At 29.1% G+C, this 26,659-nt stretch overlaps 2 protein-coding genes and 1 long non-coding RNA gene across 3 annotated transcripts; 1 reads left to right on the plus strand and 2 right to left on the minus strand.

Annotated features, from left to right (window-relative positions):
• Positions 1 to 898: 898 nt before the first annotated feature.
• LOC100197468 (F-actin-capping protein subunit beta) lies at positions 899 to 8,026 on the minus strand. The gene is made up of 9 exons (XM_065799864.1): positions 7,847 to 8,026; positions 7,501 to 7,590; positions 6,225 to 6,460; positions 5,875 to 5,954; positions 5,679 to 5,803; positions 3,405 to 3,458; positions 2,737 to 2,802; positions 1,338 to 1,414; positions 899 to 1,262 (listed from the first exon to the last, which is right to left on the minus strand). The coding sequence occupies exons 1-9, from the start codon at positions 7,847 to 7,849 to the stop codon at positions 1,169 to 1,171; spliced, it is 825 nt and encodes a 274-aa protein (XP_065655936.1). The 5' UTR covers positions 7,850 to 8,026; the 3' UTR covers positions 899 to 1,168.
• A 7,679-nt stretch (positions 8,027 to 15,705) lies between these two features.
• Positions 15,706 to 18,420, plus strand: LOC136081331 (uncharacterized). Its single transcript, XM_065798641.1, has one exon. The coding sequence runs from the start codon at positions 15,706 to 15,708 to the stop codon at positions 18,418 to 18,420; it is 2,715 nt and encodes a 904-aa protein (XP_065654713.1).
• Positions 18,421 to 20,942: 2,522 nt separating this feature from the next.
• Positions 20,943 to 21,947, minus strand: LOC136081009 (uncharacterized). The gene is made up of 3 exons (XR_010638808.1): positions 21,748 to 21,947; positions 21,493 to 21,651; positions 20,943 to 21,227 (listed from the first exon to the last, which is right to left on the minus strand). It is a non-coding gene; the product is annotated as an uncharacterized LOC136081009 (long non-coding RNA).
• Positions 21,948 to 26,659: the final 4,712 nt, after the last annotated feature.

Genomic DNA, 26,659 nt, shown 5'->3' on the forward strand with positions numbered 1-26,659 from the left:
GGCAGCGATTCCACAAAGTTTCATTTATCACCTGATCGAATCTATGCCTCGAAGATGCATGGCTGTGATCGAAAACATAGGATTTGCCACGAAATATTGATAACGAAATATAGCTTGGTCAACATTTTGTTGAGTTGCACTTGTTTTGTCCAGAAGAAAATCAACTTTTTTTAATACTTTTGATTAATTTATTAATTTTCGTGTACAAATAATGAACTTTGTGATGAATAAAACTTGAAGAACTTTGTCTCTAAACAGTTACATAGTTATTTCTCTAAATTGAAAAAATGCAGCACTTTTTTATAAAGAAACTAAATTAGCATTATTTGGTTGCACTCGTTTTGTCCGATACTGTATATATACATACATATATATCTTCTACAGTCTGTTTCAGCCTCAGCTGGTTCATCAGGAAATCAGGAAGAATGTATAAATATCAAAAAATTCAAATTATATAAAGAAAAGAATATAATTCACAGAAAGTTGGAAATTGTTTTAATTTTATAAAAACGGTATATGTTACCAGGAAAGTTATTAGGTATTTGTTTTCATGCCTGCATGTAGAAATTAGTTCAGATTTTCAGAGTAAATTTTCTTGATCCTTATGACCAAATAAATTATTTCTTGCTAACATAGCATACTTTTTTTTGAAATATTATAAGCAGGCAAAGTTTTTAGAATAGACCAGTTTCATTTAAAATTAATACTTTTTTCTATTGTCAAATATATTTTGACGGTATGGTCTATTTTCTCAAAAAGGCTAAGCTTGCTTTTTAAATATTGATAAAAAAACAATATTAAAAAGCAATCTAAATTTTTTTACGACACTTCGAATGATAAATAGGGTTCAAATGAAAGACAAAAATGTCAAACAAAGATTTGCAAAAGAAAAAACGAATTAAGAATATTTGTGTGCTTTAGTTAACTATTTAAAACTTTTGTACAAGAAAAATAAACACGATGAAACGAAAACCTAACTATCGACAAACGAAGTGCTCCGTCAACACGGAAATGTTTTAAAAGCACTGGCGCGCTGAAAATACAAAAATCAAATAAAAAAAGTCGAAAAAATAGATAGTTTAAAAAAATTTTATCGGTCAAGTTATATGTTTAATATAAAAAAAATTATTTTTCCGCTGAGCAGTGCTTGAAAATACTATATTCTAATTTATTTTGGAGCATTCTGTCGTTGCTTTAAATTTTTAAACAGTTCCGCTTGAAGGTTATTTTGCTTTTTAGCCTCGTCCAAACTATTAACGCTTCTAAATTAAAATTATTCAAATTTAAAACTGATAAAATTGAAAAAATAGAAGAAATCATAAATTACTTAAACTTACCTTAAACCATTCACGATATCTTTTGTTTTACCAAAGTAAATTTCGTTCAATGTATTTCTAATTTTGTTCTCCATATCCTAGAAAATATAAAAGCTTATTTTTTAATTTAATTTAGGAATAGAAAACAAAAACTTCATAAAAAAAAAAAATTCCGGGTAACAATGAATACACTCAGTTTTTTTTCTTTTTTTTAGACAGTTTTACTAAGTTTCACGAGTTTTGCTGCATAAAATCCATGACGAACTTACAGAGGCCTAGATAACGTGTAAGCGCCGTAAAAGGCCGGATGAATATAAATAAGCAATTGCTTTTACTCAGCATTTTTTGAGTAATTGCTCAGCTTGACGTGAATAAAAATTTGAGCGATTTTGCTCAAATTTTTATTCATATTACTTTTAATTCACATTTAAATAAGTAATCCCACATTAAGTCATCACAAGTAATTAAGATTTCCTAAAAAATTTCAATTCTGGGAATTTTTCCAAACAACCAGTATTCGCCTATTCTGCAATATAAAATATTTTCATGTTTTATATTTTTACATTAAAAATTTTAATATAGATAGTAATTGATAATTCAGTTGTGTGCACCTACAACATTATTTAATCCATTTGTATGCACCTACAACATTTAATCCAGTTGCATTCATATTATTATTCTGCAACTATTGGATCAATTGGTTATGCAAGCAATTATATATATATATATATATATTTATATATATACACACACACACACACACGCACGCACGCACGCACACACACACACAAAACAACTTATATAAGTATATATTATAACAACAAGATAAATGTCATTATTTCTTAAGTGATTAAAAATCCATAAGTATAAATAAAAAATAGTACTTTTAACATTTGAAACAATGAAACATTGGTACATTATTACTAAATTCAAAAAGTCTCTAAATGTTGTTTACCATAAAATCACTATATTTCCATTAGAAAAAACTTTCCATGGGAACTTGTTAGGATTTAAAATACTTTTGTTTATTATTAAAATATTAAAAAACAATTTGGTTTTGCATCATGCAGTGTTTTTCTTTTTTAAATCTTAATTAGTAATCATGTGTAAAAAATTAAATCTCAAACTTGCAATCTTGCAAACTTGCAACCTTGAAATTGTATCATGATAAGAAACATTTATAACTAATCCAAACTTAAATGAAACAAATCTAAACTTAAATGAAGAAGTTTACAGTTATGCAAGGTTTGACTCATCTTTCTTTTGAACAAAGCATAAAAAATAGGCAATATTACTTAATATTTTTTTTTTACTCTTATTGTTTATTTAATTTCTATTATTCAAAGACACGAGCTAAATAAAATGTGTGAGCTAAACAAAATTTTATTTTATAAAAACATTAAGCAAAATAAAAATATACCTCTATCATCTTTCCAATGTTGACTATATGAGGATTTATTTCACTAACACTACTTTCTATCTCTGCCTAAATATAAACTATTTATAATAAATACATAGCAAAAAATTAAAAAAAAAACAAGAATTTTTAAATAAACAATTAATAAAAATTAATATAATTCATAAATAGTTAATAAAAATAAATTCGTAGTAACACTAATAACAGTTGTAAATACAATATAAAACTATATTGAAACTAAGTTATAACTATATGTTCCTTAAGAGTTTCAACTACAATGTCACTTTAGAGTCTGATACTGATATATTTAACTTTTACTTCTATATATTTAATAACTAATATAATATTTCAACAAGTGTTTTATGCATTTGTTTATATTACCAATTTTACAGGAGTTATACAGAAAAAACCCCTCACAATACCCTAACTTACATGAATCTGTATAAATCAAGCATCATTATTCAATGGTTGTTGCAAACTTATGAATAATGTATAAACACATTGGTAACATCAAATTATTATATATTAAGTATAGTAATACTTGTTAGTTCATATTTTTTTAATAGGTTTTTTAATTTTATCATTTGAAATTTCACATAAAAAGTTATTAAAAAAAAGTCGATTTGATACAGTTATATTGTATAATAATAAAAAAAAAGTATAACATTAACCTGACGAGTTAAACTTCCACCAAGGTTCATCATTCCAGAAGAATCTTTCTGAGTCTAAAAATTATCTATCTTTATTATAAACTTTTTTAAAACAACCTACGGGTGTACATGATATAAATAAATGGCAAGAATGCAACATACAAACAATTTACAAGTTTAGTACATTATCTTCTTTAAAAAAAGTGGTAATAAAGATTTAAAGGACTAATGTAAAATGTTATTTAAAATGTAATTGCAATACTTTCACACCTCAATTAATATAAACCTACATAATACAACCCTTGGAATTAGGGTCAACATTTGGCAATGATGATAACTGCTGAAGTGTTTGAGGTCAGTAAAAAAACGCCGACCTCGTTTCTATGTTTTATGATCAAACCTTTGTTTTACATTTTTCTGCCGACCTGATGCCAACCTCACACAGATTAAGGTCTGCAAATTATTACTGACCTTATTTTTCCTAATTCCGAGGGCTGATAATATGTAGAGTATTTATATTAATTGAGGTGTATTGAGGAAGTATTGCAAATATGCAATAGTAATTTAATAATTATTCTGCAAAAAATAGAAATTTACTCAACGATTCCAGAGACAAACTGGAGTATTCTTGGATAATTTTTAATCAAAGCATTTTTTTTTTTTTGTGTATTTCATTTGAAAATAGTTTTAAAAGTTGATAATTATAATATAATTTAAAACATAAATAAAGCTTGAAATAAAAGTTAATAAATAATAAATACATGTGTATTGATCATATGCATTTGCTTATATTTCAAGTTGTCGAAGTTTATTAATATGGTTTTGTTTATAATCCTTAAAATGTAAAAACTATATATATGGTTATGTTATTTGTAAAAAAGTAATCAAGAATAAATTACTCAAAAATCCCCTCCCATACCCTGTTTATTATGATCCTATTTATTGTGTATGTTTACTTGGTATGAACTAGAAAGAAAAAGAAAAAAAAAAAAGAAATTAAATGTAAAGCTGCTTAAATGTTAAAATAGAAAAAATATCATCATAAGATTTTTTTTACTATAAGTTTTATCTTAAAATGCAAAAAACTATTGTCAATTGAAAAAACTGTCAATTAAAAAACTATTAACAATTTAAATCTTTTTTCCTATCTGGATTAGTTGACCTAAAAAAAAGCTATGATTATAAACACCACAAAACTCCTAACGTCAACAGAGCAACATGATAAAACTGTGTTGTGAAATTAATATACAGTGATATTTTTTGATCCTTAATTGTAATTTTAGTTTATTTTTATTTAACTTTTATTGCGACAATTTTAGTTCTAGTTCCTAGAACAATTTTATATAACAACCATTATTCTAAATTATAAACTTAAAAAGTTTGCATTTTAGTTGTTATTCTAAAATATAAACTAATAAAGTTTCCAATTTATATCTTGTTCTTACATAATTGTTATTCTACTATGTTTTTATAGAAGCACAAAAAATCTGAAAAAAAAATTAAAATTTTTTAACAAAGCAAATAAAAAAGAATTCAAAAGTGAAAAAAAAAAGTAGAATTTTTATTACTTATTCTATTGCAATGCAATGATTTTGTAGACAAAAACAACTCAAATATACTATGTTTTACATATCTATTGATATGCAAAACACACTGCATTTGAGTTGTTTTTTTTTAAATACATTTTTTGTAAAATGATTATTTTATTTATTACTGAGGTTTATGCTTTCATTTAAAAAAAAAAGCTGTCAATTTAAATTTAAAAAAATAATGTGCTTCTTATGGTTGTTCTTAGATTTCTTAGAACTAAGGTTGTTCTTGTTCATCTAGTAGGAAATGTTGTTACAATCTTTCTCACCAGATAAACTATTTCAAATTCCAAAAATTAAAATTTGTTATTTGCAGCTGTTAGCAATAGACACAAACTATTTTAGTTTTATTTAACAATTCTGGAAGAATTATAAAGGCTTATCAATAACACTGAAATCTCAAATGCTTGATAAAAACATCCACTTTTTAAAAATAAAAGAAATAAAATTCAGTTAAAATAATAGAATCATTCATTTTGATCAAAATAATAATTAACAAATTTAATTCTTAAAAACCATAAACTTTAAAAACTATTGTTTTTTTAACTTAAAAAATTAATTCTTAAGAAACATATATAAAATTAAAAACTTATAATTTTGACAAAATAAAAGCAACCAGAAACTTTTAGAAATAATAACTTTTTAAAAACAAATTAAAATCTGCCTGCCTTCTGTTTAAAGTGTTTATATATATAATCATATATACCTGAAGCCATAACATCGCAGTAGAGGTAAGTTTATAGTGAGCATTCCTTCCACCACTCTTCTCTTGAACTTCAACAACATGAATAGAATCCCAACAACCACGAATTTTATTTGAGCCGTCTCCAGCTAAAAAAAAATTATAAAACTATAAAAATTCTGAAATGTTGTCAATATATTTTACTTGTAAAAACTTCTACCTTTTTTAATAAGTATAACACCAGCAAAACCACGATCTAAATCCCATAAATATACAGAAGAAACTCCGCCTTCAAAATACCTTGAATATAGTTAAAATATTTATCAAATAATCTATCATTTGTATAACATTAAAATATTTTAGTGTTTAAATATAGAAATTTAATTTACGGTTCCAGAAAAACTGGAATATTCTGGATAAATTCTTATTCAAAACATATTTATTTGCGAAAAAAATGTGTGAAAAAATCATTACTTCATTTAAAAATAGTTTTAAAAAGTTGATTAATCATTATATAATTGAAAACACAATAAATAAAGCTTAAAATAAAAGTTAATAAATATAAAATACATGTCTCTGTATTGATCAAATGCATTGTTTGCTTCTATTTCAAGTTGCCTAAGTTTATTTGATGGCATGGCACCATCATCAAGTGGAGGATCATAAGAATTGCTCCAGGGAGAACGATAAGAATCACCATCACGATTGTAATCACAAAGTAAGTAATCTTTTCCTGTTTCTTTGTCTCTGGCAATCTTTAAAGGTTGATCGATGGATGAAAGAAGGTCTTCACATAATTCGGGAACCTTAAATATAAATAATAAATATAGTAAAAAAGTTGTGTTAAAAATAAGTTACATGTAAGTATATTTTTAAAAATAAAAAACTTATCACTGATATCAAATAAAGTATAATAAATTTTTGTGTGTCAACTTCATTAAATTAAATTCAATTCATTTTCATTTAGTTAGTTGTTTTTTTTTAAAAAAAACATGAGATTTTATATATTTTATTAAAGTAAAATTTACAAATTTTCTTTTGAAGATTGATTCGTAACATTTTTAAAAAGATAACAAGTCAAGTTATATCCCCCTGTTTATTGATTATGGGTTTAAAGTTTGGTATACTTATCTGTGTATTGATTGAATTTGTGTATTTTGTGGTTTGCTGGAAACTGTTAAACAATTAAAAATTAAAAAAGAATTAAACAATTCTGGTTGTTACTAAATAGAGAATAACTAGATTATTATATTTCTAGTGCTGTACAATAAAATTAAGTAAATAAAAAAAATAATAAAACTAAAAAAATAAAAACAAAAATATTAATTTTAGGCGTAAAAATTTAGGTCTCTTTTTTGTCATTATAATAAAAATTGAAAGGAAATGTTCTAATAAAAATACATTTAAGCCAACTTATGACTTTTTTAGCAAAAATCTCAAGTTATCTTACCAGCACCATACACTGTCAACTTTTGTTACATTATTGCTTTAATTAGCTATTGCATGCAACTTGGATAATACAGTGCAGATACATAGCAACAACAAAGTATAATAGATATTAGAAGTAAAGTAGAGTAAGTAATAGAGCATTTTCACTTTTTTTTTGTTTGTTTTGGCTTTGAGTACATATTTTAGGAGTTTACTTCAATTAAATCACATAATCTATTGTATATACTAAAATTTTACTTGTTTTTGAGTATAGATAAAATAAGATCAAATGAAAATGTGTTTACTTGTAACATTTAGTATGACAATCAGAAAGAATAACACAAGTATATTACAATATATTCCAATTACCACTATATTATCTAATTACAAAACATTATGACAAAAAAATTATCATTACCAAATCAATTAAATCACTTAAATTGCGTTCAATCTGCTGCGGAGGCAGTCTACGCATTAAATCTAATGCACAATCCAACTGTTTCTCTGTCTAAAATAAATTTAGTAAAACATATTTTTATACTTTGTGTATTTTACTTTTCTACACAAATACAAACGTACAACAAATTCATCGTATTTAGTTAATATTAAAATCTTTTTTTTTTTAAATCAACATAACAAACAATCGTTTAAAAAACTTAGGTACGATTACCTCAAAATCAAATTACCTAAACCCTAAAATACAACAAATTTTTAAATTGTAATAATTTTAACTTATAGTATTAATTATTTTGCTTATTATTTACCATTTTTAGAGTTAAATTCTATATAGATTCCAGGATAAAGGATTAAGTTTTTAATATTTATCAATTGATTTGCATTGAGTGACAGTCAAGTCGCCATTATTTATGATAAATATTAAAAGAACAGCGTATGTTTTGATATAATCATAAGTTAAATCGGAGATAGCGTTCGCCCTATTGATTGACCCCAACCTCCTGTGACGTAACTGTAATAAAACTCTCTGAGACGTCACTAAAAGTAGGATCTCTTCATTTCGCTGGTCCCAGAGTATGAAAAAAATTCATTTTTCTGAGTGTTTATTTTTTAACTTTAAATAGTAAATTCATATTGTGTTGAAAAATTTTGATCAGAGCAAAAAAATAAAAAGACACAAAAACGTGTTGTGAACATTTATTTTTTGTTTTAATTTAACTAAAAACAGTGTTAAATTGTGTGAAAATATATTCTTTCATTTAGAAACAAAGTGGTTGAAAAAATATCCTGTTGAAGCCAACATATAAGCTCAATTTTTTCATAAAATACATGCTTTCTAATTTCACGGGGAAAAGTTCCACGGCTCGGAAACGCTCATAAATTTTGTAATTTATAGTTGAATTTAAGAATGTCGAACACATATCGAAATGTGTTCGACAGCCGTGACAGTGCATACTGATTTAGAAACACTTAAAATTTGGACAAAATACAGATTTGAGTTGCGGAATTTAAATAATGTTATTAGCTAACTATTTCCTACAGTATCTTATGATTCCGACTATAAAAAAGAAAGTACTGAAATAATAAATTTAAACGTTAACTTACGTTTGAAAGTGACAGAAAACAGATTTTTTTATCATTAAAAATTATTATTATTAAAACTTAATTTTCTACCTAAATACAAAAACTTTGATTTTAATTTTTATGACATACAAAGATAATTTTATCTTAGATAATAATTGTATAGAGTAACACCGGGTCAAACCGCACGCTTATCAATAAAAATAAATAACTTTTTTATTTTTCATTTTTGTTTTCTTTTATTAGCTAGGTAATAAAAAACTACATAAGATAATATAAATATATTTAAAAAAAATAATAACAAAATAATCGAAAATATTAAATGTAAAGAAAAAAAATTGTGCGGTTTTAAGCGACATTCTGATAAAACCGCACACTAAAGACAACATTGAAATTTTTAAATTTTAACTTTTTTTTATTATGTTTTTTAACACAACTTATATTTAGGAAATTATATTAAAGTTTTTACATTTTTTGCAACAAAAAAATTAAGTTCCAACTACATATTTCTTTGGTAAACATGTTTCATTGCACAACCTTTCCCGACACATCGAATTTTCGCATTGCAACATTTCTGGGTGTAACTGTACTCCACACTTTTACATTTTGCAACTTTTAATCGTTTGGCTGCTGGTACTTGTTCTTCATTATTGTTTTGCTGAGGTTGCTTAGCCTTGCTATGCTCAGGCATTTTAGTACTTGGCATATAGAGTCTACGTTTTACGTTAAGTTTAGCAACTTTCATGGCTTCCTTTGTTGCCTTTTTTTCATCTTTTTATTTGAGGAACTCGATCACATTTTCTTCGGTAATACATATTTCGCCAAGTTTTAACATGTTGCACTGCTTTGATTTCTTAGCATCCGATGGATTTCTGGCTTAAAAAAACTGCTTCAACTCTATCTAGATACTGTTTTTGCAACGCTCAACACATGCTTGATACCTATCAAAACGTTTTTTTTTTTTTTTTTTTTTTTTCGTGCCCCAAGAAATCAAACCGGTCTTGTCATAGAGCACCGCGGAATGCATTTAACCAGGAAGTTCACGCCTCCTTCGTTACCATGACGCGAAAAGTTGTCCGGAGCTCGTTTCGAGCCTGGATCTCCTGCTTATAAAGCAAGCGCTCTAACCAATAATGTGTAATTAGTGTGTAGTTGGAGTAGGTGCTGCGGCGGCTGTTGAAGATGATAAAGCTGTGTCTGAGCAAAATAATGTATGTACTGCGGAGGTTGCTAAGGTTGATGAAAGTTGATTAAACATTTGTGTGATTGCTAATGCCTTATGATTTATGTTGTTTTTATTAAGAGTCATTTTTTGTAAGAATCAGGCAGTCAATGGAAGTGACCTCCTCCAAATTGCTTGAATTTTTTATATATTGATCAAAATATAGAAAAAACCTGTTGGGGAAAAAAAAAATTTTCAAAAATGTTTCGTTCACTCGGAATCTGGGCTTAAATTTTTGAGAATTTTTTAAAAATTTTTAGAAATTTAGTTTTTGCCACCTTTGAACCCATTTTTTTGGCAAGGCAAAAAGTTGCACATAGCTTTTGTAGTTAATATCAGACGTAACCCAAAAGCTCTCTCCAAAAAATGTAAAAAAGTTGCGTGACACTGTGCGGTTGGCTAATTATCATAGTTCAAAAGTACAAAATCAATCACTTTTGTCAATTTTTAATCGGAGTTAATTCTAGCGGCGAAGTGTTGCACACAATTTTTCTTTAGGATTTGAAATTATCAAAGGTATTGAGTCTAAAAATGCAAAGAAAGTTATGTGATACTTAAGGCCTATTAATATATTAAGGCTTGAAATTGGAAAAAAATGTTTTAGTATACTTACAAAATGAACCATTACGGCAGAGGCGCTTAGTTTTGTAAAAATGTAAACATATCCAACTGTCAATACAAAAAGGTCCTAACATAATAATAAAAAAAATTCGTGTGATCTTTAGATATTAAGTTAAAAATAAAGGTACAAATTGTTAAAAATGATTAAGTACGAAGAGATATTTTTTTGGACACACAGATGAGGTTTTCGCTCACAATAAAATTTCTATCATCCAAAATTAGCATTTAGCATTACACAAAACATTGCACGTAATGTTAAGAAAAAATTTAAGCGTTTCTGACTATGATATAGAAATCATAACAATTGAAATAAATAATAATAAAAAACAATACATGATCAGAAGTGAATTATTTAAATTTACGTCATAACCAAATAACTTGTGGTGATCGAATGGAAGAAGAATCGCTGATATCACGATTGTGGAGAAACAAGTTAGTGGGCGGTTATTAACTTTACCATAAAAATGTCTTAACTTTATTTTAACGATCTTTAAAATTTGCATAAATAGAGTAGATATTTTATCATTGCTATTGAGAAATAGGTACTGCATAAATAGAACTTGTTTTTAGTTGAGTATGAAACAAAACAAATATTTTTATGAAAACTGTTGTTGCTTTTCAAAAGGAAATTGTGGATCATTCAAAAAACATAAAATTATAAACAAAATGTTCTACATTCATCAGCTGGGAGATGTTGATGTTAAGAAACACCTCATCAACTTAAAGGTAATTATGTATTTTAAATTTACGCAGACTGTAATATAATTTTTATAATTACATACTTTATAACTTCTCTGCAATAAGATTTTGAGACAAAGTTCTTTAAACAAAAAAAATAGCTCTTTTAATTAATTCCTCACTCTTTTAATAAATAATCACTAAATTAATCACACTCTTGCAATATTGTATTTTAATAATAACATCAATGTATTTCAAACTTGTAAACATTTTTCGTGAAGAGTCAGATTATAAACAATGCTTTAAATGACACACTTAATAATTGTTTAAAAAATTGTTTTTAGGTCATGCGATTAAACGATAATAATATTTGGGAAGAAAATGGACTTATTGCAAATAGACTTAAAAGAAATCTTGAAAAGGATGAACAAATATGTGCTTTTCACCGGTACACGTTTGGTATTGCATGGAGTCCTCCAAAAACATGCTTTCATCCTCACCATCTAAATATAAAAGGAAAAAAATCTCCCGCTTTAAGGGCGTCACCAATACATGTCGTCATATTAATGTCAAAGCGATACAATGAAGTATTTTCAGTTGGTGCAATGCTGTGTTTTACCCATTTAAAGCAAGAAACTGCTTTATCTAGAGTCAACGAAAACACCAATTTATGTACAGAAACACAAACACAACAAGAACAAACATATATGACACCTGCTACTCCAGATGAAGAATTTGATCCCGGTGAAATTAATGTTTCATAGGAGATTTTGGACGAATCTCTAAGAAGCCGTGAGAGTGTAACTGAGGTTCTTAATGCAAGTCCAATAAAACTTAGATTAAAAAGGAAGTTCGAATATCTGGAAGATACTACTAAAGATAAGTTAAAACGCAAGTATGTTCGCCTAGAAAACTTATTAAAGAAAAAATTTGCGGAAGCTGTTGCTCCTGGACAAGAGGAAATACTTATAGATTTTCTTAACAGTAAAAATGTTGATGAAATAAATAGCCCTCTCCCAATTGAAATTATTCGTGCTCAGAAAGTATATAAGCAAAGTGATTCCATGGGAAAGTTAGTTATCCTCTCATTATTAGACCATACCAAGTATACCAAAAAGTTTATAATGAACACATTTGAGTGTACCAAACATCGTATAGAAACAGCAAGAAAATGGCATGCATCTCATAAAGGGTTGGCATTTCCAGAGAAGAAAGTATTCGTCCGATCTAGTCTTGATCAAACAAAGTGTGAACATTTCTTAGACTTTATATTTACGAGCGGTATTTTGCATGATGTTGCTTATGGAATAACCAAATTAATATACGACAGCGGTGAAGAACAAAAGATAGTGCATGCAATACTGACGACAAAATATAGCCACGCTATCATGTTCTATCGAAAAAGTTGTAGTGAAAACAATTATATACCATTATCTGATTCAAGTTTGTGGAAAGTATTGCATGCAATAAAACCTTCAAGTCGAAAAAGCTTTGCTGGATTAGATGATGTTACTGCTTCAGGCATGAATGGTTTTCAAACATTACAAAAATTGGCACAAAGATTTAGTTCTAAATCTCTCGAAGCTGCCCTTGAAAAAGGAAAAAGGTATTTGAAAACAAGTTATCAAACCAATTGTAGTGTCAATGACTCAAACATTTCTTCTCATAGCTCAAAACATGCCTTATCAGATCCATCTGAAAAAAATCTTCAATCCAACACAGAGATATCAGAAGTGGTATGTGCCGATTGCTATGATTTGTGCAAAGCTGTCGAGATGATCAAAGAACTAACAATTCAAAATTCTGACGATGCTGATTCTATTTATGATTTGGAAATTGCTGTAAAGGATGTATTCAACTACATAAAACACCTGATGAGAGATTCTCAACAGAAAAAGGCAAAAATCGAAGCTTTTAAGCAATTAAACGATGAAACTGCTTTCTGGCTTAAAGATTTTTGTCAAAAAATTCTTCCGGTTCGATACAGAGAGGGCCAAAGAGAGTATTTTGGAAAGAAAGGAATGAGTTTACATGTGGATATATTCTTCATAAAAATAGCAGGAAAGTTATTCAAACGTGTTTACTTTACTTCAATGTATAGGTGTGATCAGGGAATAGGTGATGTTGTTTCGTTAGCCACTGCAGTTTTAGACCAATTCAGAATTGATCAACCGCATATCAAGAAAATGTTTACCAAATCTGATAATGCCGGCTGCTATCAGGGAAATCTTTCAGCTGAAGCAATCTACAATGTATGCAAAGAGAGAGATATAAAGTTGCTGAGATATGATTATAATGAACCCTGTTGTGGAAAAGATCAATGTGACAGGGAGAGTGCAGTTGTAAAGACAATTTTAAGGAGTTACGTTGACTCTGGTAATAATCTTTTGACTGCTGAAGATATACACAAGGCTATGCATTATAGTTTTGGCGCTAAAGATGCAAAAGTAGCAGTTGCTCAATTTAGCAATGATAAAACTGTAGTTACTGGACCAAAGATTAAGAACATTAGCAACTATCACTCATTTGAGTTTGGTGAGAAAAGTATGAAGATGTTTCAATATCGGTGAGGGAATTGCGTTATTTCAATATCGGTGAGGGAATTGAACAAGAGTATGGAAATCTTAAAATTCAACCCTCGATTAAGTTGTTGTTGCCATATAGCAAAACAGATAATTCAATTAAGCGTAACAAGTCACTTAAGGAAAAACAGAAAAGAAGTGACAGGCAATTATATTCATTAAGATTTTGCACTGAAATGAATTGTACTTTATCATTTTAAAGCGATGCTGAGTTAGAAGAACACATGCTATCCGGTCTTCATACAGTTCCGAAATCATTAACATCATTGGATAAAGTTCGCAACTCGTTTGTTCATAAGATGAAAATTACTTCACAACTAAATATGCCAATTTCTTCATCCTCTAACAGTGCTTCCGTAAAAGACAAACCACATTGCATGAACATTTTTCTATTGCAAGGTTGGGCATTACCAGTTCGAAGTTCTTTTAGATTTTCAAATCAGCAGAAAGAACTGTTGTATAAATACTTTATTCGTGGAGAAGAATCAGGTAATAAAATGAGCCCTGAGCAGGTTCACATGCAGCTGAGGAGAGAACTTCCGCCTGATCAATATGTAACTAGCCAACAGATAAGATCTTTATTTTCAAGGTAGGCATTGTTGCTATCAAAACTTTTGCAAATTAGATTATGTTTCTGACTGTTAAATAGTTCTTTTACAAATATGAAATTAAAATTTAGGTGAAAGTTATAATTTTGTGTGTTTGTTTACATATGTTTAAAAATATGTACAATTGATATTGTTATAGATTTAGTAACCTGAAAAGAAAAGGTAAGCTGGTAGAACCGACAACAGAAAATAATGAAAATAGTCAGGTTAACGATAACAAAGAAGTTTATGGCGAAAATGATGACTTTAATCTGGCAGGAGACAATGAAGATGATAATAAATATGAGGAAGACATCGCCAATCTTGCAAAAGAAATTTGTCTTGTATGGAAAGTGAATGATTGGGTTGCTGTTGCATATGAAAAACAATGGAATATTGGATATATTGTGGAGGTAATATTATTCAAAGTATATATTAGTTTCAAGTTTTTATTTTGTTTTACAAAACAGTGCTCTAAAATAAAAGGAATATAAATAAAATGTAAAAATAATTTCAGAATGACATTATATAAGACTTTACAAGTTTTATTGAATGTAAGCAAATTTAAACAAATCATAAACTCTTTATTATATTATTTTAAATGTTGCGCTAATACTTTTAGGTATCTATAACTGGGATCAGAGTTAATTGTATGATTAACGGGCAAGAGAAGAATACTTTTCGCTGGCCAGTTACTACCGAGGAGATAAATAACCAAACTGATAAAATTATCTGATTAGTAAATGCTCCTTTTCTAATCAGTGGTTGTGGCGATTATTCATTATCCGAAGAAGACTATAATACAGTCATATCATTATTCTTAGAGAAACTTACTGCAGCAGAGTAGAAATTATGTGTGATGTGGTGGATAATGTGTGTAAATGACTCTATTAATAAATGAAAAACTAATTTTTAAATGGAAAAACATTTAAATGTTTGATTTATGTTTTATTTAATTAGCAATATAGTTATCTTGATGTTAGATTTTTGTTCAGTTTTTAATTCATGTTATATCATGCGTGTGACAAAATCACACGAATTTTTTTTATTATTATGTTAGGACCTTTTTGTATTGACAGTTGGATATGTTTACATTTTTACAAAACTAAGCGCCTCTGCCGTAATGGTTCATTTTGTAAGTATACTAAAACATTTTTTTCCAATTTCAAGCCTTAATATATTAGAATTACCCCGTTTTCGGTATGTTTAAATAAAGAAAACGAGTATAACAGATCGTATATAGTTACCATAAATAACACAGAAAAAAATAAAGTATTTAACCCTTCTCTATGGGATAACAATATAATAGTCAAACCATTTCGAAAAAAGCGCTTAAGTTCTAACTTAGCACAAAATCTGGCAAACAACGGCAACCAGGAAAATTTCTATAAACCAAAATGGCTTCCGACAGCGTATTAAAGAAAAATAAATTTCCCATAAAATTATGCACTTTTAATTGTCATGGGCTTAAATCAAACATTAAATACACTGAATCCTTGATAACTTCCCATGATATTACTTTTATATGCGAACATTGGATATCAAAACTTGAACATTCAATAATCAAAAATATTTTCAAAAACACCCACTCTTCGTACTTCCACCAGGCAAATAAACGCGAACAAGGTCGGCCGTTTGGCGGAAATGCGTTTCTGGTTCGGAAACATATGTTTCAAAATGTCATTATTTTATATGAAGATGATCATATTCTTGCTATAAATCTTGTTAAAAATAATACTAGCATTGTTATAATTGGTATTTATCTAACTTCATCGCGGAATAATCGAACATCATTAGATGAATACACAAATCAATTAGATATAATTAAAGGCCTTGTTAATAATTATGAGGGTGTCGGCGAAGTAATTGTATTTGGTGATTTTCAATCTTTTCCTCTCGAAATCTACGATTTACTAGAAAGATCAAGTCCCACAAAAAATAATTACTCCGCGGCTCTATCAGAATTTATAAAATCGAGTGAATTTGAACTAGTGGACGTAATTAAAGGTTCAGGCCCTAAGATAACATATCAACATAATACACTACCAAATGCATCATATATTGATCACATAGCTATCTCAAAAAACACTTCTCTTAGGTATTACAACTGTTTTGTTGCCCCCTTTTCACCTCAGAATATGAGTGATCATTTGCCAGTATCAATTGTAATTGAACTCATCGGAAGATCTCTCAAAGAGAATATTCACAAAATGACAGACAAAATTAGTATTCCAAATTATGCTTGGAATAATCAACGTTTTATACAATTATATAATGATTTCGTAAATAATAATATTAAAAGTCTTAGCCTTACAAATAACAATTACGATAAAGAACTTATCAAAATCTATAATTTGATTACAAAAAGTGCATCTGAAGCTCTTCGCCAACACTTATCTGAGAAAAAACAATCATTATATTCGAAATTTTGGTGGACTCCCGAGTTAAGTAGGAGTAAAAAAGTTCTTACATTTCATTTTAAGAAATGGCGTGACACGGGTTTCGTAAAAGATTTAAGTTCGCACATTTTTAACCAATACCTAATTGCACGAAAAAATTTCCGAAACGCTGTTAAGAAAGCACAAAACTATAACCTTTACAAAAAATACATAAAAATCGAAATGTTAAAAAATACCAATCCAAAAAACTTCTGGAATACTTTTAGAAATATACAGACTGATGCAAACTCAAAATTATTTACAATAAATAATAAAAAGGACAAGGAGTCAATCACAAGAGAATTCGCCGATAGTTTTGAAAAACGGTTAAACACTAAATCTATAACGCATACCGCGAAGAGTTTTCAAGTTCCACCTTGTACAAAATTTGACTTTGTAATAATATCAGATGAAATTATAAGAACGGCTATCTCTTGCCTAAAATTAAACAAAACCAAAGATGCTTTTGGAATCTCTGCAGAACATTTAAAATATTTGCGTTGTGAAGCCCTAATAGAATGGCTAAAAAAATTCTTCACATTTTCTCTTAATCATGGTCAAACGCCAAAGTCGATGTCTACATCACTTATAATACCACTTGCTAAATCTTATAAAAAATCATTAACTGATCCAAATAACTACCGTGGTATCAGCATCATTCCAATCTTCACAAAACTAATCGAATATATAATCCTAATAATCTGTCCAGATCTAAAAGAAGCTCATCCTCTTCAATTCGGTTTCACCAAAAATAGCTCAACCCTACACGCCGAATTTGTTATTAGTGAAACAATTAAACACTACAACAACAACAACTCACCTGTTTATCTCTGTTCCCTTGATGCTGAAAAAGCTTTTGACAGTTGCAACTGGGACATTCTTTTTGAGAAACTGTACAATAATAAAAAATTACCACTGTATATTGTTAATACAATATCGTCATTATACAGGGAGAGTAGTGCTTCTGTGTCTTATCTAGGTTGCAAATCAACTCCATTCTATTTAACGCAAGGAGTGAGACAGGGATCGATTCTCTCGCCTCATTTGTACAATCTTTACACTCAAAACCTACTAGAAACCTTACAAAATGAAAGTGTCGTAGGAACATCAATAAATGGAAACTACACGGGTGTTGTAGCATATGCTGATGACATTATACTTCTTAGTTCCACCCTCTCTGGCCTACAAAAGCTAATTAATATCTGTAACATTTACACAAAAGAAAATTGCATAAAATTGAATGCTGACAAAACCGAGTTTTTGGTCACCGGAACACATCAAATTAAAAAATGCACGATAACACTCAACCACCAAAAAATAAAACTAGACAATAAACTTACTCATCTAGGATTTATATGGAACACAAAATATTCACCAATTGCCTCACTTAATCGTTTAAACATTGATAACCGAATATCCCATTTCCGGGCAGTAATGCAGTCTTTAATTCAAGCTGGAATTCGTTTTGTTCACCCAAACTCTATTGTCCAGTTATATAAAACTTTAGCTGTTCCAACACTAACGTATGGTCTTGAGCTTTGCGACCATAAAGAAATGTTATTGCAAAAGCTTGATATAGTAGGAAGAATTGCACTGAAGTCACTACTAAACGTTTCAAAACATAGTAAAAATTATATATACATCCCCTATTTTGTATTGAAGATATATCTATAATTACGCAACAAAATAAGATAAACTTATTTATTCGCCTGTTGAAAAATAAAATGACATTTGATATTCTTAAGTCGCAGTTGAACAACGAATCAGGTCCACGACCTTTTGTAGATAGCGTCAAGGCTCTGTGCAATAGTCATAAATTAAATATAGAGAAACTAATGCAACACAAATAAAAAATAAAAATTACTGGTTTAAAAAATATAATTCCTGAAACGGATCTTAAAATCTTAAAATGTGCAGTTGAGTTCTGGAACTCAAAAGAACAAAGAACAATCTTTAAGGATGTTCTTGAAAATAAAATTCCTAGATCCTAGAGATTTTTTTTTGAAACTTTTTATTTACCTTACTTGTAATATAGAGTGGGTGTTTAACAAATATATAAATAAAATAAAAATATTAATAGGCCTTAGGTATCACATAACTTTCTTTGCATTTTTAGACTCAATACCTTTGATAATTTCAAATACTAAAAGAAAAATTGTGTGCAACACTTCGCCGCTAGAATTAACTCCGATTAAAAAATGACAAAACTGATTGATTTTGTACTTTTGAACTATGATAATTAGCCAACCGCACAGTGTCACGCAACTTTTTTACATTTTTTGGAGAGAGCTTTTGGGTTACGTCTGATATTAACTACAAAAGCTATGTGCAACTTTTTGCCTTGCCAAAAAAATGGGTTCAAAGGTGGCAAAAACTAAATTTCTAAAAATTTTTTAAAAAATCTCAAAAATTTAAGCCCAGATTCCGAGTGAACGAAACATTTTTGAAAATTTTTTTTTTTCCCCAACAGGTTTTCTCTATATTCTGATCAATATATAAAAAACTCAAGCAATTTGGAGGAGGTTACTTCCACAGTTTCAGGAATTTGCCTGATTCTTAGAAAAAACGGCTCTTAAGTGGAAATAAGCCAGTGTACCAGCTATTGCATGCAAGCGTGTAAAACATTTACCACTCTTGTACAGCAGTTTGAGCAACGGTGGAAAATTTTGTTTATCTAAATTCTTACATTTCGAGTCTTTGTAATACTTTGTAAGAATTTCTTTCCATACTTGTTTGACATGAAAATGGACACTTCTATCCAATGGTTGTAGAATATGTGAAGAATGCTCTGGTTGACAAATTAAGATTATATTGTGTTTTTTGCACAACAATACCGCTTCCAAAGCTATGTGAGTTGCTTGCCATTTTTGAATAAGTGCAATTGATCTTCGTGCTTTAGGTAACCGCATACAAATCTAGGATTTTATTTCGGGTTAAACCATAACCCCAGTAACCAAGTAATTGGAACGCATACACCATCAATCTTTCTGTTTCATTTGAGAGTACCGTTGTTGTACATGAGCCACGAAAGCTTTTGTTGTTGTTACTTTTGCAATCTTTGAGCGTTGAGACTGGAACGCCATGTTTGAATGCAGCTTTTCTCAGTGATGTTTTCTTTTCTTTTATATCAGTTAATCCGGCTAGTATATCGTCTTCCTTGTATACTTTTGTTTTTTTAGTTGACATATTAAAGTGAGTGAGTTAAGTTGAATTGAGTGATGACTATATTGAGAAATAATATAATAATTGGTTTTTAATGACAAAGAGATGATTATATGAACAAATAACATTATAGTTCATTTTTAGTTAAACCGGAATTAACCCTAATTTAATTAGATAAAGATAGGCCCTTAGTCATTTTCGAAAAACTAAATAAATAATTAATCGAGCGTGCGGTTTTATCAAAAAAGAATTCTTTTTACTTTTATTTTTTATTTAACTTTTTGTTCTAGCTGCATAAAAATTAAACTATGAGAATTAAAACTAAATTTCCAACAAGATAGTGCTAAAATTATTTTTATATTAGTTTCGGTTCAAGCGATATATTGTTCGCAACAATAAAAAATATATAAAATTTTGACTCCCAGTTAAAGTTGTATAAAAAAAAAAGGAAAAAAAGGAGTTGAATCGGCATATAATTTTATCAATTCGAATAGATGAGATAGTTCTGTATTTGAATCTATTTTTTTTTTTCAAAGCCATATCCTTTCATTTTTTATTTGATAATTTCGATCAGTGTGCGGAATGATATGGTGTGCGGTTTGACCCGGTACTCTATATAATTCAATTTTAATTTATCAAAGTATTCGAATATGTATTTATACAAGTTCAAAAAAACGCATTTAAAAAAATTAATTATAACAATTTTAAACTAATTTTTATGGAGCTAGGACCTTTTACCTTCGACTTTCTTCGCGAAGCCAATTCCTTTCTTAAAGAGAGTATCATTCTATACCGGCCTTAAAAAAACTTAAGGGTCCTTTAAGGGCATGTCCTTAAGGGACCCTGACGAAAATGTCCGCGCGGAATTTAAGGGTCCCTTAAGAGCTAGCCTTATAGTGACCAAAAAAAAAAACCGCACGTTACCACTCAAAAGATGAGTAGTAAAGCGTGGTTGTTTTTATTTAAATTCTTTTTTTTTTATTTATAAACCTATTTATAAATTTATTTATCATCACGATTCATATTACATAAACTGTTATATATTACATATTATTTACATAGTAATGCTATTCAAAATACAAGACATTAATATATATTTAAAGATGTCTTTCGCTTCTTTTATCGAGGAGCGTTATTATCTTCGTTGTCCTCTTCACTTCTCTCGTCACTGTCTGTATCTTTCGCGTCAATCGTAACTGCTGTTTTCTTACATTGCCGCAGCCAACCACCAGAACAATCTCTGGCGATATTGAAAAATCGTGCAACTTTGAACGCAATTTTTTTTTTCGTTATGCCGGGGAAAAAGTGAACAGTTAAAGCTATAAATACATCATTAAAATAATCACTTAATAATTGTTATTTATTTAATTGACTGGAACATATAATCACATCGACAATATAAATATGCGTATAAATTTAAGTAAATTTTTAATACCAATAGATTAATAACTTTCGTTATTTCATTTAATTGTTTCAAACAGTGATTGTAAGTTAAATGGGTTACTCACAAGACTGCTATTTAAAATTTAATATCGATATATTTTTTATATCAAAATTATTCGAAGTAGCCTAAATTTCACTCACTTTTAAGCAGATTTTCCAGGTGATCAAAAAACTTTAGTTTGCCATGTGTTACGGGCCTGTTGATCTTTTTTTGCATTTCATGTATTTCAGCAACTTATCAATCATTTATGAAATATGGTCATGGGCAGTCAACCCTCCTTTAAGCGTCATCCATGACAGCTAAAAAAGATTAGAAATGTTTTATATAATTATTATTACATTCCAAAATCAACAGTTTATGGCTACTTGCATATTCAGAAATTAATGAAAACATACCATATTCTTTGGGTGCTTTTCAACTTCAGAATATTGCAGTACAGAATTAAAAATTGGAAACTGGATTTGGCTGATATTCTGATCAACAGGATCATTACAAAAGTGTTCTTCCTACCTTCCCTGTCTTTGTTCAAGGCTTGCCAACTTAGATTGAATAGAATTTGTTTCACAAAAAATGTACGCAAGAAAGTGACCTGTTATGAAAGAAAGTACCTTTCATGAAAGAAAATAACCTGTTACTAATGTTACTTAAAACAAATAAAACTCCTATTTTCCATGAAAAAATATTGTAAAAAATAAATACTGAGCAATATAAAATATTCAAACCTTGTGCACTAAATGGTTCACCATTTAGATGATTGCAAATACCAAGCATACTATCACGCATCTGTAATAAACTTGAATCAGCGAAATACCTAAAACTCAACTAAAATTACAACATTTCACAATAATAAAAAATAATAATATACATACATACATATAATATATATATATATATATATATATATATATATATATATATATATATATATATATATATATATATATATATATATATATATATATATATATATATATATATATATATATAGTTCCTGGTTAACTGGTGCAACTCGACAAAATGTTGACCAAGCTGTATTTCGCTACCAATATTTTGTGGCAAATCCTTTGTTTTCAATCACAGCCTTGCATCTTCGAGGCATAGATTCGATCAGGTAATCAATGAAACTTTGTGGAATCGCTGCCCAGGACTTTTGGATTTGTTCAAACAGTTGATCCTTATTACGAACACCTTCACGATTAATTCTGTGGTTGACGATCTCCCACAAGATCTCAATAGGGTTGAGATCCAGAGATTGAGACGAGCAATCCATCACCGATAGGTGGTTGTCTTGAAACCACTGCTTGACTACTATTGCAGTGTGTTTTGGATCGTTGTCTTGCTGAAAAACCCATTTTATTGGCATATTCCATTTAGCATGAGGTAACATAACATCTTTCAGGATATTTTTATACATGAAACGGTCCATTATTCAATCGTTTCGATGTATTGGACCTAGACCGTTAGCAGAAAAATACCCCCAGACCATTACATTGCCTCCACCATGCTTCACGGTCTTATGGCAGTAACGTAAATCGAGGCGTTTTCCGGGTGGTCGACGTACACGGCAAATGCCATCGCTCCCAATGATGTTGAACTTTGATTCATCACTGAACAGGACAGTTCGCCATTTCTGCACATTCCAGTCAATATGAGATGTAGCAAAAAGGAGTCTTTTCTTCTGGTTTTTTAGTGAAATCAGCGGTTTCTTTGCAAGGCGTCGAGAAAACAATCCGGCTTCAACAGCACGTCGTCTGATTGTTCGGTCCGATACAGGCAGCTCTAATTGCTTTTGTATCTCGACTGATGATATCCAGGGATCCTTCTGGACGGATCTGGCAATCATAGAATCCTCTCTAGAAGTGGTGGAACGTGGTCTTCCACCTTTGTTATCTGCTGCCAACTTCCCCGTAGAACGATATTTGGAACATAGTCTTGATACGGTCCATTTTTTCACGCGATATTTATCACAAATACTTTTTTGTGACATTCCACTTACGTAATCGCCAATAATTTTCTTTCTGAGTTCCAATCCAAGACTGTCGGGAGCTATTTTTGCACTTGAAGTCATAAAAATAATAAAAATAAATAATCACGCTTCTCAAGGCTTACCGTGTTACATTTACCTTGTGATGATACAATAATGCTCTGTGGAACACAACATCTTGGTTGGATGTCGACTGTATTGATGTAATGAAACACTTGTTGTATTTCACTTCTTGTATTGATGTTCTTCGATAAAACACTTTGATAAAACTCACTTCGATAAACTGTCTTGATAATACTGACTGATTGACTTCCATATACTGACTGAATAACATGTCAATTTACATGTCTCTTATATAGTAAAATGAACCTGTGTGAACCTGTTCTGGAAGATTCTAGATGCTTCTTTTCGATGCTTCTGGAAGCTTCTGGATGCGTCTGGATACCTCTGAATGTTTCTGGATACTTCTGGATGCTACTGGATGCTTCTTCTGGAAACTTCTGGAAGCTTCTGCATGCTTCTGGAAACTTCTGGATACTTCCTTTAATTATTTAAAAACTTCCGTGACGTTGACACGGACCAGACTTAAGAAAATGAAACAAACCAAAAAAGTTGCATTTGTTTTGTCCGCTGCTAAATGGCAATTGTCAACGAAATTCTGCCTGTGTGCTGTAACCTGTCAAAAAACTTCAAAATGCTAATCTTTATTTAAAAAAGCCCAGAACTAGTTATCATCTCTAACAGCAATATTACAAAAGCATCTTGTTGACAAAAATGCAGAGATTCAAGTGCTGCAGAATGATATGTTGATATTATAGGAGAAATTGGAATCTATACAGCAAATAGAACAAAACTCAAGACATTCCGAAAATTACTAATCAAGTATTAGGGCTCAAATATATGGCATGCTTATTATCATGTTCCTTCTTACAGTGTGCCACTGCTACTCCATAAAATTGGAGAACACACAGGATATTGTTTCAGTGATATTTCACACCACACAACTGTGGAGCAGATGATGCGTAAACTAGATGTTACTTCAGACCTACAGACTACTGAGATAGCATTGTCTATAAAAGATCTAATTCAAGTAAAAATGCTTTTGTTATATTGAATGTGATTTAGACAAGTTAAAGTTAGTTCAATTTATGCTCATGGATGTTTCGCCACTTTACATGATTGAACTATGATTATACCTATAATTTTTCTGTTATCATTTTCATATATATATTAAATTTGTTTTATTTTAGGTATCATTGCAAAGTTTTGATTCGGAAGACAGAGCTTTAACGAGATGATACGCATATTTTGACTTTTTTCTATTAGGCAGTCAAACTCGTCAAAAAAGAAAACGACTATTTTTATAGTGACAACTCTCGTAAGAATAATATTAGGCAAATAAATAACTGCATAATCAAGATATTAGATTTATTCAGGATAATAGGTACTTAAATTAGGCTGTAGTTTTGTGACACATCAGCATAAACACCCCCTCCTAATATATATACCACTGACGCCTCTAATACACCAGACTTTTGTTGCTCTTTTTAAGAATCAAGGCTATAGTTTTATCTAAGTTGTTCTCTATAAAACTTATTTTTATGCTGGTTTATAAGCATTTACATTTTGTATGCATTTAACCGGAAAAAAAAAGTTTTACATTTCATTTCTAAATGCTTACAAAACAAAGGGGGCACCTGCCCCCTTTGTTTTGTAAGCATTATTAGGATTTGCCCTAAACAAACCCTTATGTTTAAAATTGAATAATATAAACTAAACTTTATCAAAAAAAGTAAGATAAGCTATTATAAATGTATATTGATAAAAAAAAAGTTTCTCAAAATTCTCAAAATGTAAATAAAAGCAATATAATGTTAACGTTAATATCTAGTTTAAAAAAAAACAAGCATAGTTAACTAAAAAGCTGTGGAAATATCTTTAAAAAACAATATAAAAGTAAAGTAATACACATATTACCTGACATTTTTTAAAGCAAAACTCCAGATTGTCATCTCTAACTAACTGTAATATCAAACATGTTATTTTTTCAAAACTAAAACTGTTATTTCACATAATAAGACCCTCAAAATGAAGGTTTAATTTACCTGAAAAAAACACGGATGGCTTAAATTACATTAAAAAAAGACTACCTGGCATACTGGTTCTCTATTTTCCAATATGGTTGAGGATTTTAAAGAAGATCAAGTTTTTTTTTTCAATGTAAAACTACTAAACCTATTTTCAAAATAAAATTTGCTATCATATAATGAAAAGAAAAATAGTATTTGAAAAAGTTACTTTAGTACCTGGTTGCAATCCAAGCAGTTTTTTAACCATGGTGAACATTGAGGTGGCATAAGCATAAATAATAAGTGCACATCAGAATTAGAAAAAATCCAAACCTGAAAAAAGATAATAGAAATCAGAAGCATAATATTAAATCACAAGCATACTTCCCATACTGAGTTTTCATGAGAAGGTTTACGAAAATAGTTTATAAATAATAAAAAGGCAAACTTGACGCTGAATTTCTTTAGATTTCCTGTCATCTGCTTTAGAAGTTGAGCACCAAACTATTTCTTTTTATTTCAAAAATTTAAGCAAATTTTAAATGGTTGATATGATCAAACAGTAGATTAACTTTCTAGAACTTGAAATATGCCGTATTTTATAATCATTACTACTAATACAAAACTGATTCACACATACAAACATACATAAAATCCCTACAGACCTTGTAAAAAAGAAAAATGAATGTAAAAGAAGAATTAGGCTTTTTAAACAGGTATCAATGACTATTACAAAACTTTAGAATAAAGTTGCTTGAGACAACAACAACAACAAACTCAAAAACAAAGTTTCAAAACACTGAAACACCTCCAAAAATCACCATATACTCAACATTCTGATCAATAACCTAATATTTATTAAACTAAATACTTTTATACAAAAAGTTGCAGAAAAAAAAGATTTTCTTTGAATAAATACTTTGTTTGTATTTTTTAAAACTAAAAAAAATTACTATAAAAAATTAGATATTTATATCCTATAAAAAATAAGATATTTCCATGTTTATTATTTTTATTTTGTTTACCCCTTTATTTAACTACAAAATTGCAAAAATTACAGACTTACTTATAATTTTACAAAATTAGGCTCGGTGTCACTCATATAGTTAAAAACTAGTCATGGGAATGACATATTAATAAAATAAACAAATAAAGCAAAAAAAACAAACAAACAACAAAAACTATTATTATAGATAGTACCAAAAAAAAAAAAGATAATAAAAAGAAGAACAATAACTATTAAAAAAAGTCAGA

Source organism: Hydra vulgaris, chromosome 06 (assembly GCF_038396675.1).
Source record: "Hydra vulgaris chromosome 06, alternate assembly HydraT2T_AEP".
Classification (NCBI taxonomy): Eukaryota; Metazoa; Cnidaria; class Hydrozoa; order Anthoathecata; family Hydridae; genus Hydra; species Hydra vulgaris.

Excerpts from the sequence above, each read along its gene's own strand:
- LOC100197468 (XM_065799864.1), bottom strand. Across the intron at positions 6,461-7,500 it reads TAAGTGATTTAATTGATTTG|GTTCCCGAATTATGTGAAGA; the intron begins GTAATGATAATT and ends TTTATATTTAAG. Across the intron at positions 3,459-5,678 it reads CTGCGATGTTATGGCTTCAG|ACTCAGAAAGATTCTTCTGG; the intron begins GTATATATGATT and ends GATAATTTTTAG.
- LOC136081331 (XM_065798641.1), top strand. The coding sequence starts at position 15,706 with ATGGCTTCCGACAGCGTATTAAAGAAAAATAAATTTCCCATAAAATTA.